Below are 19053 nucleotides of genomic sequence, written 5' to 3' on the forward strand. Positions count from 1 at the left end.
TGTATTGTGTAATCTCACATTCTGCATGCAAGGTCACATATAGTCCTTCTGTTAGGCATATTCTTATAGATAGTGGCAGAACTGTTTAAGGATTCTATAGAATGAGCTCAGGAAGAAGGAGAGGATCAAGGTGTCACTGGGCCTAGCCGGAGATCAGGTCCTGATTGAGCCCAACCATTTAAGCCTCAGTCTATACATCTCCAGGTATTACATTATCAATATCCACACACACACACACACACACACACACACACCACAAGAGGCTAGGCCGTCTCAAAGACACAGGGAACACAGTGGAGCGCCTTGCTTTCAGGGCGGATTTGAAAAGCAAAAACAAATTGATTCTGCGACTCCAGGATATGTTTGCAAGGCAATTACAGGTTGGGAGGCAGAGATTGTTTTGACAAATGAGATCAGGTTGGTCGGTACACACAAATGCGCCTGCACACACACACACAAACACATCAGACACACACAGTACAGAGTACACACACACCGCGCTGAAAGGGACAGTGGGTCTTGAATACGTCTGCGAGGCTTATGTTTCCTAGATTATGGTTGGGAGACGGTGCAGCTGACAGCCAATCCATAAGAGACGCAGAATGTCAGTGCGGTGGAGGAGATTGTAAAAACTTTGGTAATCCCGCGTGACATTGAGACCAATCCCTTATCGCCAGCCCCCATCTTTCAGTGGCGAGGGGGGCCCACAAAAGTATTTGGGGTTAAAACTGTCACGGGCAAACTGTTAACTCCACACATTTGGGCTGTGACTGAACTGGAGTAGAACATAGGAAGAGAAAAGAGAAAACTCTCAAGTAGGACTTGTAGATTTTTTACCTGGTCAAAAGCACAAGTCACTTGTCCCAAAATAAATAAATATTTTTTTTTTTAAAGAAGACCTGTAACACTATTCTGACATCATTTTAAGATGCAAGTAACCACTCTACAAAATAAAATGCATTACCATATATTTTTTTTTACCAGAGAATCAGACAGGAATATAGGCTACACAGCCTATTGGCATCTTTGCATATTCAAGTCTCTGAATACAACAGTCCCTTTAAGACTCTCCTGGAGGATGGTTGGCCACCCTGGGTAGCTTTTAAAATATTTAAACAATCCAATTACTTTTGTATATGTCTACGGTTCAAAACAGTGTCTGGAAAGTTCTGGAACGACAGATCCAAAATTCATACAACCACTGCACATAAAATTTAAAAAAAGAAGCTGATGCAACAGATCAGACCGTTTAGCTTAAAAATGTTGATAGAGTTTTATTTCTTCATATTATAAAGCTCAACAATGCACACATGGCTGTAGGCTATTTGCGAACGTTCCAAAATGCAATTAGCAGAAAACACTTCTCAAACGCACACCCACACACAAATATCCATTCGAAATGAAGAAAAGGAAAATGTAAAAAGATGCATCAACTAGCGTGATGGATTACTGACTAGGAATATGCCTTTGGCTGCTGGACAATAAAATAACGTCGATTTGAAAACCTACAGAACAACAATCCCCTCAATTCTATGCTCATAATTTGGCTACTTTGAAACAAGACATGCTTCGTAAAATGATAAAAACCTGCATGTTTTATAAAACAGTTAAGTTTCCGGTGGAATAGTTTTGAAATGCTAACCGCCTCCACTCAGGTTCAAGGTGGGTGATGTGCGGGGCGCAACAGGCACGGACCTTCACTCGACCATTACATCTGAGCGAACGGTGCCTCCAGTACGTCGACAGAATCAAGCCTTTAGAAGTTAATGTGAATTATCCTCCATTGTATTTCGCCAAACGTGACTGGCGTTTAGCCGATATCTGTGTAATTAAAAGTCTCATTAAAGTTTGGCTACATTTTCTGTCGCCTCCCTCATGTCGGCATCGGTTTGGACATGAGGCTGTAGCCAATGTGCTTATCACCTCTACACTTTGTAGCCTTTTTACATATGTACATGAAAAATGTATTTGAATGTTATTCCAAAGTTGGCCTGTGATCTGAGTAATTGTTTAATATTGTAATTTGTGTGAAAAAACAAATCTTTACTTGTCCATTTTGACAACTTAAATCTATATTCTTCTTGTCCAACTAATTTTTGTAATTGTCCCAGACAAAAGGAAAAGCGTTAATGCAGTGTACTGGACGAGAGGATGAGAGTCGGAAACAGGTTGTGTTCCGCCTTTAAGTGCTCACAGAGGACAGAAATACACGATATGAAGTTGTCTCTGAGCCTCTCGATGTTGTCTTGGCAAATAGCTAATTTAAACACTGTGCCTCACGCACACCAGTCTTAGGTTTAGCCTTGTCCCTTTGTGCTGTGCATAATTTGACCTGAGAACTGAAATTGTTTGGGATTCGTCGTCTTTGGCAGACTGGTATAGGTAGGGAACATAGCTTGCTGTCTTCTATAGTCCTTCAATCTAATCAAATCAAACCTATTGCAAGCTGGTAAATTCTGCCAGTCTTTATTATGGCATTACATAGATCGACTGATCACCATATGAAGAGATGGCATACGCTCGTATTCTTACACTGATTAGCCAGATGTGTGATCTACATTTTCTAGGATAAATGTGTGCATACTGGTTGATAATGGTTTATTCCACTATGTGAATGTGATGTGATGGGTAAAGCGTTAAGGGTAAATTACAGGGGTGAAGTGATTTGTGTCACAAACGGAGATGAGAAAATAACAGGATCCCTGCCCGGACAACAGCAATTCAGTTGAGCGCAGAGATACAGCCATGTCCTCAGGGGAAGAGAGAGACCCGCAAATAAACAAGTGTTGAAATGAACAGTTTCCCCCTTTCTCTCACCTGTCTGACAATGTAGGATTTGTGAGCTTGGAATGAGGATGAAGGAGTGGCACAGCTGAAGAGCCACAGTCGCACACAAGACAGAAAATAAAAATATTTACAAATACATTCGGTGGCCTACCCAAGGTTGAGGTGTTTGAGCTTCTGCAGGCTGCTGATCTGAGTGGGCAGCTCTTCTATCTGGTTGTTGAACACATTGAGAACTTCCAGGTTCTTCAAGTCAGCCACGTTGGCAGGAATGGCTGAGAGAGAGAGACAAAACATGGAATAAAAATAGAGACCACCAGTTTTTCTTCCTCCCAGCCTTATTGAACATTGCATACTCTTTCATCACTTTAAAACACAACCATGGAGTCAAACTACGACCAGCTGAAGAACCACTATAGTCAGGCTGATGGTACAGCGTCTTAACGAGCCAATTATCATCCCGTATGTCTTTGATGGCTCATTTAGCTGCTCTATGGCCAGGGCAATCAGGGCAGAGGTTTGACATTTTAATGATGGGGCCATTTCTTTTGTTCCCGACACCTCCCCCTATATTCCCCTCTCACCCTGATCCTCCCGCTCCTCATCCTTTCCTCCCCTCCACGAGTCAATTTTTGAGAGGTGGACAGAGATCGATAGCGAGATAATGAGATGATGCCTCTATCCGATTAGAGGCCTGATCAATGGAGGCGTTGGTTAAGAAGGAATGGGGGGGGGGGGTACACAAACAGAACAGGTGGACCTGACAGGAATGTCCCTGGGGAGATCAGGGTGACTGAACGTGTCCCTGCCATACCGTTTCCATATCACAGGGACAACATGTCACAAAGGCTAGTCTTTGAGGGGATTGCTTTTCAGTGATGAGAGACATAATTGTTACAGTTACATACCACAATATTATTTAGGACGATATTTTATCAATACTTTTTTTGTTGTTGTTGCTAGGTACCATTAGCTAGCACTAGTCGGCTGTACCTGCGCCAAAACTCCTGTATTGTTCATCTTATAGCTTGTTCTTCATTTTCTTTTTAAATAGTGAGCCAATATGTTTGTTTTCAGCACTTATTTCCATGACTGATCAAAACTAATTTTCTCATGCTCTCTCTTCACTCTCTGCAGCAGTCATATAGTGAGCAATATGACTGGAAGATCAAATCACAATATCGATTCCCGTAAATATAGACTTGTGACAATCACATGAGTCGCAATACTTATCGTATCGGCACCTAAGTATTGTGACAATATTGTATTGTTAGGTCCCTGGCAACAATTGTTAAGTCGCTCTGGATAAGAGCGTCTGCTAAATGACTTAAATGTAAATGTAATTCCCAGCCCTAGTGCTTGTGTGTGTGTAATCTCTGTAGTCTGTAACTAAAGCTTAATAGCATGTGGAATTAAAAGTATACCAGGGAGAGAGACTTTGTCAACCAAGTCACAACCGGTCCAGTCTGAATCCAAGTCCAAGTCACAACCGGTCCAGTCTGAATCCAAGTCCATGTCACAACCGGTCCAGTCTGAATCCAAGTCCAAGTCACAACCGGTCCGGTCTGAATCCAAGTCACAACCGGTCCAGTCTGAATCCAAGTCACAACCGATCCAGTCTGAATCCAAGTCCAAGTCACAACCGGTCCAGTCTGAATCCAAGTCCATGTCACAACCGGTCCAGTCTGAATCCAAGTCCAAGTCACAACCGGTCCAGTCTGAATCCAAGTCCATGTCACAACCGGTCCAGTCTGAATCCAAGTCCAAGTCACAACCAGTCCAGTCTGAATCCAAGTCCAAGTCACAACCGGTCCAGTCTGAATCCAAGTCACAACCGGTCCAGTCTGAATCCAAGTCCATGTCACAACCGGTCCAGTCTGAATCCAAGTCCATGTTACAACCGGTCCAGTCTGAATCCAAGTCCATGTCACAACCGGTCCAGTCTGAATCCAAGTCCATGTCACAACCGGTCCAGTCTGAATCCAAGTCCAAGTCACACCCGGTCCAGTCTGAATCCAAGTCCAAGTCACAACCGGTCCAGTCTGAATCCAAGTCCATGTCACAACCGGTCCAGTCTGAATCCAAGTCCATGTCACAACCGGTCCAGTCTGAATCCAAGTCCATGTCACAACCGGCCCAGTCTGAATCCAAGTCCATGTCACAACCGGCCCAGTCTGAATCCAAGTCCATGTCACAACCGGCCCAGTCTGAATCCAAGTCCATGTCACAACCGGTCCAGTCTGAATCCAATTCCATGTCACAACCGGTCCAGTCTGAATCCAAGTCCATGTCACAACCAGTCCAGTCTGAATCCAAGTCCATGTCACAACCGGTCCAGTCTGAATCCAAGTCCATGTCACAACCGGTCCAGTCTGAATCCAAGTCCATGTCACAACCGGTCCAGTCTGAATCCAAGTCCATGTCACAACCGGCCCAGTCTGAATCCAAGTCCATGTCACAACCAGTCCAGTCTGAATCCAAGTCCATGTCACAACCGGTCCAGTCTGAATCCAAGTCCATGTCACAACCGGTCCAGTCTGAATCCAAGTCCATGTCACAACCGGCCCAGTCTGAATCCAAGTCCATGTTACAACCGGCCCAGTCTGAATCCATGTCATCACTGATTGATTTAGAGTGGAGTCCCGAGCTGTGAAAAAATCGTGACTCGATTCCGATCCCTGGACTTTTAGAGTCCATTTCTCTCCATCTATCCCAGTGGTTTACCCCGCACCACAAAATCAATTCCATTCAGGCTCAGTCTCAATAGATCTGTGAATGTCCACTGAATCAACGCAGATTGAACATAGGGTCACAGAGTACTGGACCTGGCCACGCAGATCTAGGCCTACGCCTCAATCAATACAACACTCCAGTGATCTCTTTACACACTATTCATTTACTACACCTGCCCTGTATTCATGCGAGTAAAGTTAAACTCTTAGACATGCTGAAGACGATACGATTTCGTACAACAGATAACACTTTTTTGCTTAATTGTGTTTAATTGCTAGTCTCAATGGAGATAAATGAGGGAGAGAGAACAAGCGAGAGAGAGAATAGTGTGTGTGCGTATGATATTAAGTGTGTGGTATTAAGTGGGTGCCCCTTGAGTGTGTGTGAGAGGAGGAGGCTGGGTTCAGGTTGGTGCAGCCTGCATGGGGACCCTGTGACACTCGGGAGTTGTTAATGATCAGATAGATAGATTGATGGTAATAGGGGAGAGACGTGTTAGGGAAACGGTCCCAACCTTTGGCTAAGCAGCAACAGCCATCTCATTTCCCCTCTTTCTCCCGCTCCCCCCCTAAGCCTCTCTCTCCCTCCCTACGCCGCTCACTCTCCCTCCCATAGGCTAAGTAAGCACCCTGCTCACCCAGATCACCCCTCTCGTCACCTTCCTCTTCCTCCTCTCTAATGAAAGACTTTCCAAATGTCACTGTAATATCTGACTACCTTGAAAAGTTCAAAAAGACGGCATGCTATCTTTTATATCTGGGAGCGCTTTAAAGCAGGCAGGACAAGATCAGAGCCACGGAGGGGAGAGAGGGGAAAAACCCAGTAGAGGTACTGCAAGACAAAGAGTAAAGCCATAAATCACAGCTCCATAATCACAATACAGTGATTTGCTGTGTAAAAACTAAATAAATACAGCTAAGAACATTATTGCCAACAGACGGATCAGATGGTCGCACCTGAAACACCTGCAGGTAAATGGGTATGGATGATAATGGTAATTAACTATTCCAAAAACAAGTCTCTGATCTTCCACTATAAATAGCTTGGAGAGAGAAATGTATAATGGATGTAATCTCAATGTGTGACATCTTAAAATGGGGATTAGGGTGAGGAACAGAACAGGAAACTCAAGATACCAGCAGTATGAGATAAACAATGTGTCAACATGATGCAGGTAGTTAGGTGTGAACTTGGAGCTGGTGTCTGGAGTAGTGACTGAAGATGCCAAGAGAGATCTTGCGATTTTTTTTTGTTCATTTGTTTCAAGTGTATCCCTAGTGGGCTTGTCCCAAAATTAACTACAGACTCTTGTACAGATGATACACAAGTTAACAGAGAGACATGATTCTCTGCGATTACATTGCTGTTACCTGTTTTTATGTCATATTAATGCAATAACAGCGTAATAATGTAATAAACATATTAGCAACTTAAATGATGTTCTTCTTTAAATTACTCATAACACACATGAACCCTAGGCTTTGAGATCCCAAATAAAAATCCTCAAGTAAATGCATACTTTGTCAAACACCCCCAGCTAAAACACAGAGAAGTGAACTGACTTTCGTTGTTCAAGCTGACTACAAAGGCCTTGGTCTCCAATGCTCATCTCGGAAAGTGAGCCTTTTAAGGTAAGTACTACAGCACAAGTGTGCACTCTAGTGGTAATAAGCACAATTTCACACCCTTGCGTTGCCATTCATAGCTGTGTATGTATGTAATTTTGTAAAAATAACTCTTTCAATAATATACAGTGTGGCAAGGTTATTAGGTACGCCGATCTAGTACCAGATCGAAACCCTCCAGAACAGCCCAAATTCTTCAGGGCATGGAAACGCTGTTCAATTGGTATCAAGGGACCTAACGTGTGCCAGGAAAACATACCCCACACCATTACACCACCAGCTTGTACCGTTGACACCAAGCAGGATGGGGCCATGGACTAATGCTGCTTAAGCCAAAACCTGACTCTGCCATCAGCATGACGCAACCATGATTCGTCGGACCAGGCAATGTTTTTCCACTCCTCAATTGTCCAGTGTTGGTGATCGCGTGCCCACCATTTGCACATTCTAACATTCAATTGAACAGTAACTGAATGCCTTGATGCCTGTCCATTTGCTTTATATAGCAAGCCACGGACACGTGACTCACTGTCTGTAGAAGCAAACCATTTTTGTGAACTGGGTGGTGTACCTAATAAACTGTCCACTGGACCTACGTGTATAGTGTGTACAATACATTAGGAACTAATTTCTAATATTAAGTTGCACTGCATTTTCCCCTCAGAACAGCCTCAATTTGTCACAGCATTGACTCTACAAGGTGCTGAAAGTGTGCCACAGGGATGCTGGCTCATGTTGACTCCAATGCTTCCTACAGTCGTGTCAATGGATGTCCTTTGGTGGTGGACCATTCTTGATACACACAGAAAACTGTTAAGAGGGTAAAACCTCAGCAGCATTGCAGTTCTTGACACACTAACCGGTACGCCTGGCACCTACTACCATACCCCGTTCAAAGGCACTTAAATATTTTGTCTTGCCCATTCATCCTCTGAATGACACACATACACAATCCATGTCTCAATTGTCTCAAGTTTTAAATATCTTTCTTTAATCGGTCTCCACCCCTTCTTCTACAGTGATTGAGGTGTATTTAAGAAGTGACTTCAAATATTTCACCTGGTCAGTCTATGCCATGGAAAGAGCAGGTGTACCTAATGTTTTGTACACTCAGAGTATGTCCAAATCAGACAGAAACTAGGGTTGAGACAAATGTTCCCTCTATGCGGCCCACCTGCGCAGCCACGCACCTCTTCTAGGACTGGCAAACAGAAGAAACGTCAGGCCGCACAGAGATGCAAGAGACGATTGAGCTTCACTGAGTTCGCCCCATTAGTTTGCACTATACAGATCAACGTCTTTTTTCTGTGATCGAATCAACATTATATCAGCCCCTTTTCAATGCAACAAAACAAAACAAATCTAACTTTGCAAGATTGAGTGTGTGATTTTGTTGTAAGCAGAGCCAGAGTGCAACGGAGAAGGATTCTATTGGCGTGTGTTGTCCACGAGAGGTCTTTCAATCACCCACAAGTGAATGCTCTTTTCAGATGAGCACACTGAGCACAAAATGTGTAGGCTACATTTCAAGAGCTCTTTGAAAAGCCAGTCAGGTAAAAAGCTTATGTCTTAATTAAAAGGGCCAGTGTTGTATTTTGAGACAGATTTGCATATGCAAATAAACCAAGAGGCAGAGGGGTAGCCTACATTGTCTAATTCTCTGTATGGTAATAATAATACATTTTACTTTGTAAAGTGGTTTCTTGCATCATACAACACAATGCATTTTACAGTCACCTAATTGGCCCATGGTGTTACAGACAAAGTAAGCAATCATTAATTAATGTCAAGCCCTTCATAATGTAAAAAAGTCTCATGCAATGTAGTCCTGCATTGAACACCACATATAGGCTACTGTAGGCTATAACATAGAAATCAAAAGCTATTTCCATGTGATAATGTTCTGCGAGTCGCTCCATTGGTTTTGTTGGTTGGCCTACATTGTCCTCAAATAGCCACAATAGCCTATTGGCTACTGTCAAACTGTAAGAGTACAGCTTCAGTGTTCACTGTAAACGCGCTGTAAGTTGCACAAAATTCTCTCAAATTTCAAGTTTCCGCTCACAAGACCCAAAATTTGCTCAGTGCCCCAAACAATGGGAGGGAACATTGGTTGAGACATCTGTCTGTCAAAGTGGAGAATACTGAAGGGACATGATTGGGTCCAAGTCAACAGATAAACAGTCAGAACTTACTTGTGAGCTTGTTGTGACTCAGAACCAGCTGGGTAATGTTGGACAGTGTGACTGCAAAGTAAAAACACAAAGGATATGTCATACATGAACCAGCATTATCTGAGGAATTACTTACTACAACTGTACTTACAGGAATAACAGGCCTGATTAGATACAGTAACAAAGACACTGTCATGTAAAGTGTGACCGAAAATGAACTCCCTGTTCAATTATATAAGGGTCTATCTGACCAATCCTATAATACAAATATACTATTTTGCCTATAGATGCATAAGGCATGCAGCAGTTTGTAGGCTACACCGTTTATAATCATTATTAATTTGACCAAATCCAAACATCAACCAAGTAACAGATCACACAAAAGTGTGACCACAACGGCACTGCTTTGCTTCCTATCTATATGCTACATCATCAGCCTGATGTTGATATCGGCCTCATACTGTATAATCCCCAGAGTCAACCAATAGGAATTCAGGGCTAGACAAACGTTTCCCAACTCCGGTCCTCGCTTATCCCCAGAGTTTCCCCAACTCTGGTCCTCGAGTACCCCCAGACAAGTCCACCTGATTCTACTTGTCAACTAATCAGCAAGCCATATTCAAGTTTTTTTTTTTTTTTTTTTAGAGAGAAGATAATGGCATTAAACAGCAACGGTAGGCCCCTACTCACATAACCCTGGAATGTCCAGCATATTTGATACACCCCTGTCGCACATATCGACCTCGGGTATATTCTTCTCCCGGCTCTCCTCTACGATTTTCTTCAAAGACTTGGACATTTTCTACAACGTAACCAGGGGAAAGTCAAGGAGTTAGTTGAGTTCCTACTTTTTACTGGTTGAATGAGCAGGATATCCTACTTTCTATGAACATGGCCAAGAAAGTTAGATTGACGGCAGATAATATGGAATAGGCTAGCGTAAGTCAAATAAGTTAAAAAAACGTCCATTGTATGTCGGAAATGGTTACCTTTCGATTGGTATTAATTCCGTGAACAATTATTGTGTTTAAAGGAGAGATATTTCAAATTTACTTCCTAGACTAAGCGTCTGAACACACCCAACCGGAAGTTGATGTGCGATGATCTGTAAAATGTTCTTGCATGCCATAAAAGGGCACTTCCTACAACCCAAACGTCTCCCAAAAATTCTACGAGCATAGTTCCCTTTTCCGTCCAATCGTTTTCCACAATCCCAGAGAAAAAAAGAGAACGTTAACAAGGATATCCAATTGGATCCACGCTTATATCCTAACTGAATGCTCTGTTGTCTTTATTCAGCCAATCGGATAGAAGGATGGTGCAACATAAATATGCTCCGCAGTGAAACAATGTAGCGAACGACGCAAAATTCTTATACAGTATCTTCTACAGTGTAGACTGTATCCGACGCGTCATTGACTATCGGATAGCCGACATTGTAAAAATTACATGAACACTCGCATAGACATTTGAATAAGCAATAATCAACATGTTACTGATTTGAACAGGGTTAGAGTTAAACTAAATTGTGATCATCTGTGATAATGTACAGTTTATAATCAGTGTGTGTGTATGTATATATATATGTTAATTGGACTGTTAACTCCTCAACCAAATAAATAAAAAACGACTTCCTTTATTTATTTTTTATTTCTGAATTATATTGCTATTATTATAAAAACTACAGGTTATTATAAAACAATATATTGAACAAATCTGTTTAATCTATTTGTGTTTTTCCCAATTTATAAATACTTATTCTATGTTCATTGCTGTGCAGTAGGGTTGCCGCTAGTTGCCACAGACACCAAGTCAAAATTCGCTGTCATAAAAATGTATGAAAACAACAATTAGCTATGGTCTTAATTTAAGGTCAGGGTTCGGCTTGAGGTTAGCAGTGTGGTTAAGGTTAGGGTTAAAGTTAGGGTTAGGTTTAAAATCAGATTTTAACTTAAGACTTTCTGGCTGTGGTCACTAGTGACGACCCATATGTAGGCTATCTATTGGATCGAGGGTTAAACAATAGTCAATTTAATCATTCACTAATAAATAATTTTTGAAAACAACCAAAACTGGGCATAACGGTGAACAAAGAATGCTTCTTTACTTCAAATAACTTTTCTTTGTCTTTCACATGATGATAAACAGAATTTAAGAATACATCACACAATAGTAGTAGAATTCCTGGGCAGGTGCCAGTCAGTAAAGTCCATAGCAGCTGCTGTCTCCGAGCCCACTATAGTAGTAATTCCTTCCTAACATTACCTTGCGTGAGAGACACATTCTCTGGCCTGGCTCCTAGTGTCCTGGCTCAGACACGGCACCATAACACAATACACTGCAACCTGAGCTTCCTCCCCGTCCTCCTCCTGCTCTTCCTTCAGTGTAGAACACCCTAACAGGCATGAACAGGAGGAGGTAAACCTAGAGGGCTCCCCTGGCTGAGTGCTACTTTCTTCTTGCTTGGCTGTGTTGGGTTGACGAGCCTCCATACAACACTCCCTGAGTCGTGTTTCTCTCTCTCACTCATTCCCACTCTTTCTCTTTCTTCCTTTCACTCTTTCCCTCTCATTTTCTGTGCACTTGTTCTTCAGGGTAGGCTGGGGTTGGTGATTTCTGTAGCAAAACAGAGGGCTCTATATATAGACTGATTATATTTGGCGGAGGGTGAGTGGCAACAGATGCTTGCAGCACAGATGAACTTTGCCTTCACTGTGTGCCGGGTAGAAACCTGGGATTCAGGGCCACTCTCTGTTTGCACTGTAAAATATTTAACTTTACTAGATTCACATCCAAAAAAAGGGGAGAGAAAAAAACATGAGATGAAAGAAGGTTGTGCTTGTGTGTGCGCATAAGGGAGACAACGGTATTAGCTATTGGGAGGCACAAGGGACAGGGGACAGGGCTGTGAGTGCTGGGTGTCTATGGGTCCTGCTAGGGAGAATGAAGTCATGCATGTAGTACCAGTCAAAGGTTTGGACATACCTTCTCAATCAAGGATTTTTCTTTATTTTTTACTATTTTCTACATTGTAGAATAATAGTGAAGACATCACATCTACAAAATAACACATATGGAATAATTTAGTAACCAAAAAGTGTTAAACAAATACAGAGTAGCCACCCTTTTCCTTGATGACAGCTTTGCACACTCTTGGCATTCTCTCAACCAGTTTCATGAGGTTGTCACCTGGAATGCATTTCAGTGAACATGTGTATTTTGTTAAAAGTTCATTTGTGAGGCCTCCCGGGTGGCGCAGGGCGCTGTACTGCAGTGCCAGCTGTGCCACCAGAGACTCTGGGTTCGGGCCCAGGCTCTGTCGTAACCGGCCGCGACCGGGAGGTCCGTGGGGCGACGCACAATTAGCCTAGCGTCGTCTGGGTTAGGGAGTGCTTGGCCGGTAGGGATATCCTTGTCTCATCGCGTACCAGTAACTCCTGTGGTGGGCCGGGCGCAGTGCGCGCTAACCAAGGTTGCCAGGTGCACAGTGTTTCCTCCGACACATTGGTGCGGCTGGCTTCCGGGTTGGATGCGCGCTGTGTTAAGAAGCAGTGCGGCATGACTTTCAACCTTTGTCTCTCCCGAGCCCGTACGGGAGTTGTAGCGATGAGACAAGATAGTAGCTACTAAAAACAATTGGATACCACAAAAATTCAACAACCAAAAAAAGTTAATTTGTGGAATTTCTTTCCTTCTTATTGCCTTTGAGGCAATCCAGTTGTGTTGTGACAAGGTGTTATACAGAAGATAAAAGACCTAGTCTATTTTATGGCAAGAACAGCTCAAATACATTTCAAGAACTTTAAAAGTTTCTTCAAGTGCAGTTGCAAAAACCATCAAGCTCGAAAATGAAATTGCCTAGTTAAATTAAGGTTAAATAAAAAATAAAATATATTAAAAACTGGCTCTCATGAGGACCATCACAGGAAATGAAGACCCAGAGTTACCTCTGCTGCAGAGGATAAGTTCATTAGATTTACCAGCCTCAGAAATTGCACCTCAAATAAATGCTTCACAGAGTTCAAGTAACAGACAAATCTCAACATCAACTTTTCAGAGTAGACTGTGTGAATCAAGCATTCATGGTCAAAGTGCTGCAAAGAAACCACCACTGAAGGACACCAATAAGAAGAACAGATGAGCTTGGCCCAAGAAACGCTAGCAATGGACATTAGACCGGTGGAAATCTGTCCTTTGGTCTGATGAGTCCAAATTGGAGATGTTTGGTTCCAACTGCCGCGTCTTCATGAGACGCAGAGTAGGTGAACTAATGATATCTGCATGTGTGTTTCCCACCATGAAGCATGGAGGAGGAAATGTGATGGTACGGGAGTGCTTTCTGATGACACTGTCAGTGATTTCTTTAGAATTCTAGGCAACTTAACCAGCATGGCTACCACAGCATTCTGCAGTGATACACCATCCAATCTGGTTTGCTACTGAGTTGGGAGACAACGATATTAGCTTCAGGGTAGGCTGGGGCTGGTGATTTTTACAGCAAAACAGAGGCCTCTATATATAGACTGATTATATCATTTGATTTGCAACAGGACAATGACCCAACACAAAAAAGGAAGTAGTTGGTTATTGTTAGCTTGCTACTGTTTGACAATCTCTAATGTAATCATCTTCCATCATTTGTTATTCTGTCTTTCACAGCCCTTATGGTGGGATCATCTGTAAATGTAACTTTCCTTTATATTTTTGGAATAGTTTCATGTCGTTGTTTAGCCGTTTATATAACTCACAGCTGAAGATATGAACCTTTTCTATTCATCCAATGTCTGCCAAGTTTTTAGATGACGCAATGACGTCATCGCTGCTCGTGCGGTGTTGGTCCATATAAACCAGATGCAGTAAACCGGTTAAAAACCGGCCTGCCACAAGGAGTTCCTAGAGCGCGATGAGCCAAGTAAAGCCTCACCGGCCAAACCCTCCCCTAACCCGGACGACGCTGGGCCAATTGTGCGCCGTCCTTTGGGACTCCCGGCCACGGGCGGTTCTGGCCCAGCCAGAAACGAACCCGGGTCTTTAGTAACACCTTTAGCACTGGGATGCAGTGCCTTAGACTGCTGCGCCACTCTTATGTGACCTCTGTTAGCAGATTATTGGTAATGGCACAAGTTATAATTGGTTGTCTCTTGTTCTTGTCTTTATTTTCTGAAAGGTTACGTGGTAGAGAAATGTGGCTCCAACAAAAAAGACAATCTGAAGACAGTTAAATCAAAGCTGAATGAAGACAAGGCTTCAAATGGATTACAAGTGTAGTAATTAAGGAATTTAAGAAATGTAATCAATGTTAATTAATTTAATAAAACTAAAAATGCAATTAAGTTTGTATAAGGTTATTTATTGTTTGATGAACATGGGGGAATTGTTTAGGAATGTGGAGGTTTTAAGTAGTGAATACAAATATATTTGAGTAGGAAATATGTAGTGCTCACCAGTGTTCATACAGTGCCTTTGGGAAAGTATTCAGACCCCTTGACTTTTCCACATTTTGTTATGTTACAGCCTTATTCTAAAATTGATTCAATTGTTTTAATACCCCATAATGACAAATAAGGTATTTATGTTTTGAATACATTTGCGAATATATATTTAAAAAAAAAATGTTTTCGCTTTGTTATTATGGGATATTGCGTGTAGATTGGTGAGGATTTTTGTTTAATTTAATCCATTTTAGAATAAGGCTGTAACATAACAAAATGTGGAAAAAGTCAAGAGGTCTGAATACTTTCGAAGGCACTGTATGTCCCAATCTATCACTTATTACTACTTAAATTACTATATTCACCCCTATTGGTTTATTACACATCTCAATACCAAGTAGTAAAACCAGTAGGCTGTACTTTAAAGTACTATTTAAGTAGTTGTCGGTTATCTGTAATTTACTATACATATATAGAGGGCCTTTTTATTCTCTATTTTGGTTAGGTCGGGGTGTGACTTACTATACATATTTTGACTACTTTTACTTCACTACATTCCTACATTCCTTAAGAATGGCCGCAAAATCTGACTCTATAGGGGAGGGTACGGGTGGGCTTCTAGTGTTGGTGGCGGTTCTGGTGCAGGACGAAGAACCCGCTCATCCCGCGGATCCAGCATCGGTGGCGGCTCTGGTGCGGGACTTTGCCCCCGCCCAGACCACGGGTCCGGCCATGGAGCCGGGTAGAACACTGTGCCCGGACTGGGCCTTGGCGCAGAGGAAGGCTCCAGCCTCGGAGCTGGACTGGACACCATGCCTGGACAGGGCACCGGCATAGAGGAAGGCTCCAGCCTCGGAGCTGGACTGGACACCATGCCTGGACAGGGCACCGGCATAGAGGAAGGCTCCAGCCTCGGAGCTGGACTGGACACCATGCCTGGACAGGGCACCGGCATAGAGGGAGGCTCCTGCCATGGAGCGGGACTGGACATCGTGCCTGGACTGGACATCGTGCCTGGACTGGACATCGTGCCTGGACTGGACATCGTGCCTGGACTGGACATCGTGCCTGGACTGGACATCGTGCCTGGACTGGACATCGGCGCAGAGGAAACCTCCTGCCCTCGGGACAGGGGCTGGGATTAAAAATAAAAATAAAAAATTATTAATTAAGGAATTTAAGAAATGTAATCAATGTTAATTAATTTAATAAAACTAAAAATGCAATTAAGTTTGTATAAGATTATTTATTGTTTGATGAACATGGGGGAATTGTTTAGGAATGTGGAGGTTTTAAGTAGTGAATACAAATATATTTGAGTAGGAAATATGTAGTGCTCACCAGTGTTCATACAGTGCCTTTGGGAAAGTATTCAGACCCCTTGACTTTTCCACATTTTGTTATGTTACAGCCTTATTCTAAAATTGATTCAATTGTTTTAATACCCCATAATGACAAATAAGGTATTTCTGTTTTGAATACATTTGCGAATATATATTTAAAAAAAAAATGTTTTCGCTTTGTTATTATGGGATATTGCGTGTAGATTGGTGAGGATTTTTGTTTAATTTAATCCATTTTAGAATAAGGCTGTAACATAACAAAATGTGGAAAAAGTCAAGAGGTCTGAATACTTTCCGAAGGCACTGTATGTCCCAATCTATCACTTATTACTACTTAAATTACTATATTCACCCCTATTGGTTTATTACACATCTCAATACCAAGTAGTAAAACCAGTAGGCTGTACTTTAAAGTACTATTTAAGTAGTTGTCGGTTATCTGTAATTTACTATACATATATAGAGGGCCTTTTTATTCTCTATTTTGGTTAGGTCGGGGTGTGACTTACTATACATATTTTGACTACTTTTACTTCACTACATTCCTACATTCCTTAAGAATGGCCGCAAAATCTGACTCTATAGGGGAGGGTCCGGGTGGGCTTCTAGTGTTGGTGGCGGTTCTGGTGCAGGACGAAGAACCCGCTCATCCCGCGGATCCAGCATCGGTGGCGGCTCTGGTGCGGGACTTTGCCCCCGCCCAGACCACGGGTCCGGCCATGGAGCCGGGTAGAACACTGTGCCCGGACTGGGCCTTGGCGCAGAGGAAGGCTCCAGCCTCGGAGCTGGACTGGACACCATGCCTGGACAGGGCACCGGCATAGAGGAAGGCTCCAGCCTCGGAGCTGGACTGGACACCATGCCTGGACAGGGCACCGGCATAGAGGAAGGCTCCAGCCTCGGAGCTGGACTGGACACCATGCCTGGACAGGGCACCGGCATAGAGGGAGGCTCCTGCCATGGAGCGGGACTGGACATCGTGCCTGGACTGGACATCGTGCCTGGACTGGACATCGTGCCTGGACTGGACATCGTGCCTGGACTGGACATCGTGCCTGGACTGGACATCGTGCCTGGACTGGACATCGTGCCTGGACTGGACATCGGCGCAGAGGAAACCTCCTGCCCTCGGGACAGGGGCTGGGATTAAAAATAAAAATAAAAAATAACATAGAAATATAGGACAAAACACACATCACGACAAGGGAGACTACACAACACTACGTAAAGAGAGACCTAAGACAACAACATAGCAAGGCAGCAACACATGATAATACATAATGGTAGCAACACAACATGACAACAACATGGTGGCAACATTACTGGGTACAGACAACAGCACAAAGGGCAAGAAGGAAGAGACAACAATACATCACATAAAGCAGCCACATCTGTCAGTGAGAGTGTCCATGATTGAGTCTTTGAATGAAGAGGTTTGGATTTGATATGGAGCGGGAGGATGAGGGTCAAGGATCTGAATGGTCTGTAGTGGAAAGGCATAGAAAGAGAGATCATGAAAGCAGTGGAGCATCTATTAAAGAAAGCATGGAGAGGGCCAAGGTAAGAAGCAAGGGTAATAATGGGTCAGATGATGAGACCACAGGGCCTCATTTACACCCTATCCGATTAACCAATGCCATAGAGAAAGAGTTAGCCTGGTAGAATGCTAATATTTTGTGGTACTCAGACTCAGCAAGGGAAGCCTGGCTGCAAATGGAGAAGCTTAATGGGTCGCAGGTTAAAAGCTGTGTCATTGGTGCTTATGCTAGGTTGAGGGGAGTCATCACACCAATAGCCAATATGTCCATAGATTACATTAATGAAAATATGAAAGGAGCGTCGTGGAATTATTGTACTCAAAAGGAGAGACTTAGATTTCTTCAAAACACTCCAACTTTATTATTTAATTACTGCAGTAATGGAGCTTGTCAACGAACCACCCCCCTAGGTGATTCGTTGAGAGTCCAATGACAAAAGATACCATGGCCTTTTATAGCAAAGATACACACCCTTTAGTCTACATGACAAACAACAGATGTTGTTGACTTTTACTCAAGTAGTATTTTACTGGGTGACTTTCACTTTTACTTGAGAAACTTTATTTTAATGACTTTTACTCAAGTATGACAATTGGGTACTTTTTCCACCACTGAATATAACAATACTTTTGTGGTGGATATGATGTCCACACTCTGTAGTTTCAGTTTGATATTGACACATTTTGTTGTGCAACAAGATTCTGTTGGAATCGTGTTGCTTCCTCTTACTCTACCCTTTGTATCTTAATTACTTAATTATCCTTAATTACCCATGGTCAGATTTCCAGCTTTATATTCAGATACAATAACTGTGGAACCATATGTGCAAGGCATGGACCTATGAACCTGCAACCTCATAGCTGTCAAAAATAAATACATTGTTTTTTTCCTCCTCACTATTTTCAGACCTATTTTTATTTTCTTTAGACTTCTTCTTCTACTCCTCCTCCTCCTCCAAACATCTGTTTTGTGGTATCATCAGGGCTCTCTTGGGGCTGGGCAGCCTTTTCAACAATGGCCTTCTCATTAACGGCCTTCTGTAGCGCTGAGTTAAACCTGTTGATACAGTAGGTGTCCACACCGGATGGATTTACGAAGATAACAGTCGTTACCCATGCTTTGAAATGTTTTGGAGAGTGCATAATAACTCCTCATCACTTTTCAACCCACGTTATCTTTTGTTGGTGTGTTTAATTTTCTTGAAATTTTTTACAATATGTTTTGGGGGATGTTTTTAACGTTATAAACTAGTCTATGGGGGTTAGGCCAGTTTTCAGGGCTGAAATAAATTAATGCATAATTAGACTGAATTAAAATGTTTCTCTGACTTTAAGCTATGCATTGGATCGCGTTCATTATAGAACATCTATCACGCACATTTCTACAACCAAGTCCTACACTTGTCCAATTGGCAATCATGTCAG

At 42.6% G+C, this 19053-nt stretch overlaps 1 protein-coding gene across 1 annotated transcript in view; it reads right to left on the reverse strand.

Moving 5' to 3' along the window:
- rsu1 (Ras suppressor protein 1) overlaps positions 1 to 10617 on the reverse strand; it is a 43683-nt gene extending 33066 nt beyond the window's left edge. The window contains exons 1-4 of the mRNA XM_064949144.1: positions 10306 to 10617; positions 10007 to 10118; positions 9338 to 9388; positions 2939 to 3059 (exon numbers count right to left, since the gene is read on the reverse strand). Coding sequence (XP_064805216.1) covers positions 2939 to 3059; positions 9338 to 9388; positions 10007 to 10115 — 281 coding nt within the window. The 5' untranslated portion in view covers positions 10116 to 10118; positions 10306 to 10617. The remainder of the gene's footprint in view (positions 1 to 2938; positions 3060 to 9337; positions 9389 to 10006; positions 10119 to 10305) is intronic.
- Positions 10618 to 19053: the final 8436 nt, after the last annotated feature.

This window comes from Oncorhynchus masou, chromosome 30 (assembly GCF_036934945.1).
Source record: "Oncorhynchus masou masou isolate Uvic2021 chromosome 30, UVic_Omas_1.1, whole genome shotgun sequence".
In the NCBI taxonomy this organism is placed as follows: domain Eukaryota; kingdom Metazoa; phylum Chordata; class Actinopteri; order Salmoniformes; family Salmonidae; genus Oncorhynchus; species Oncorhynchus masou.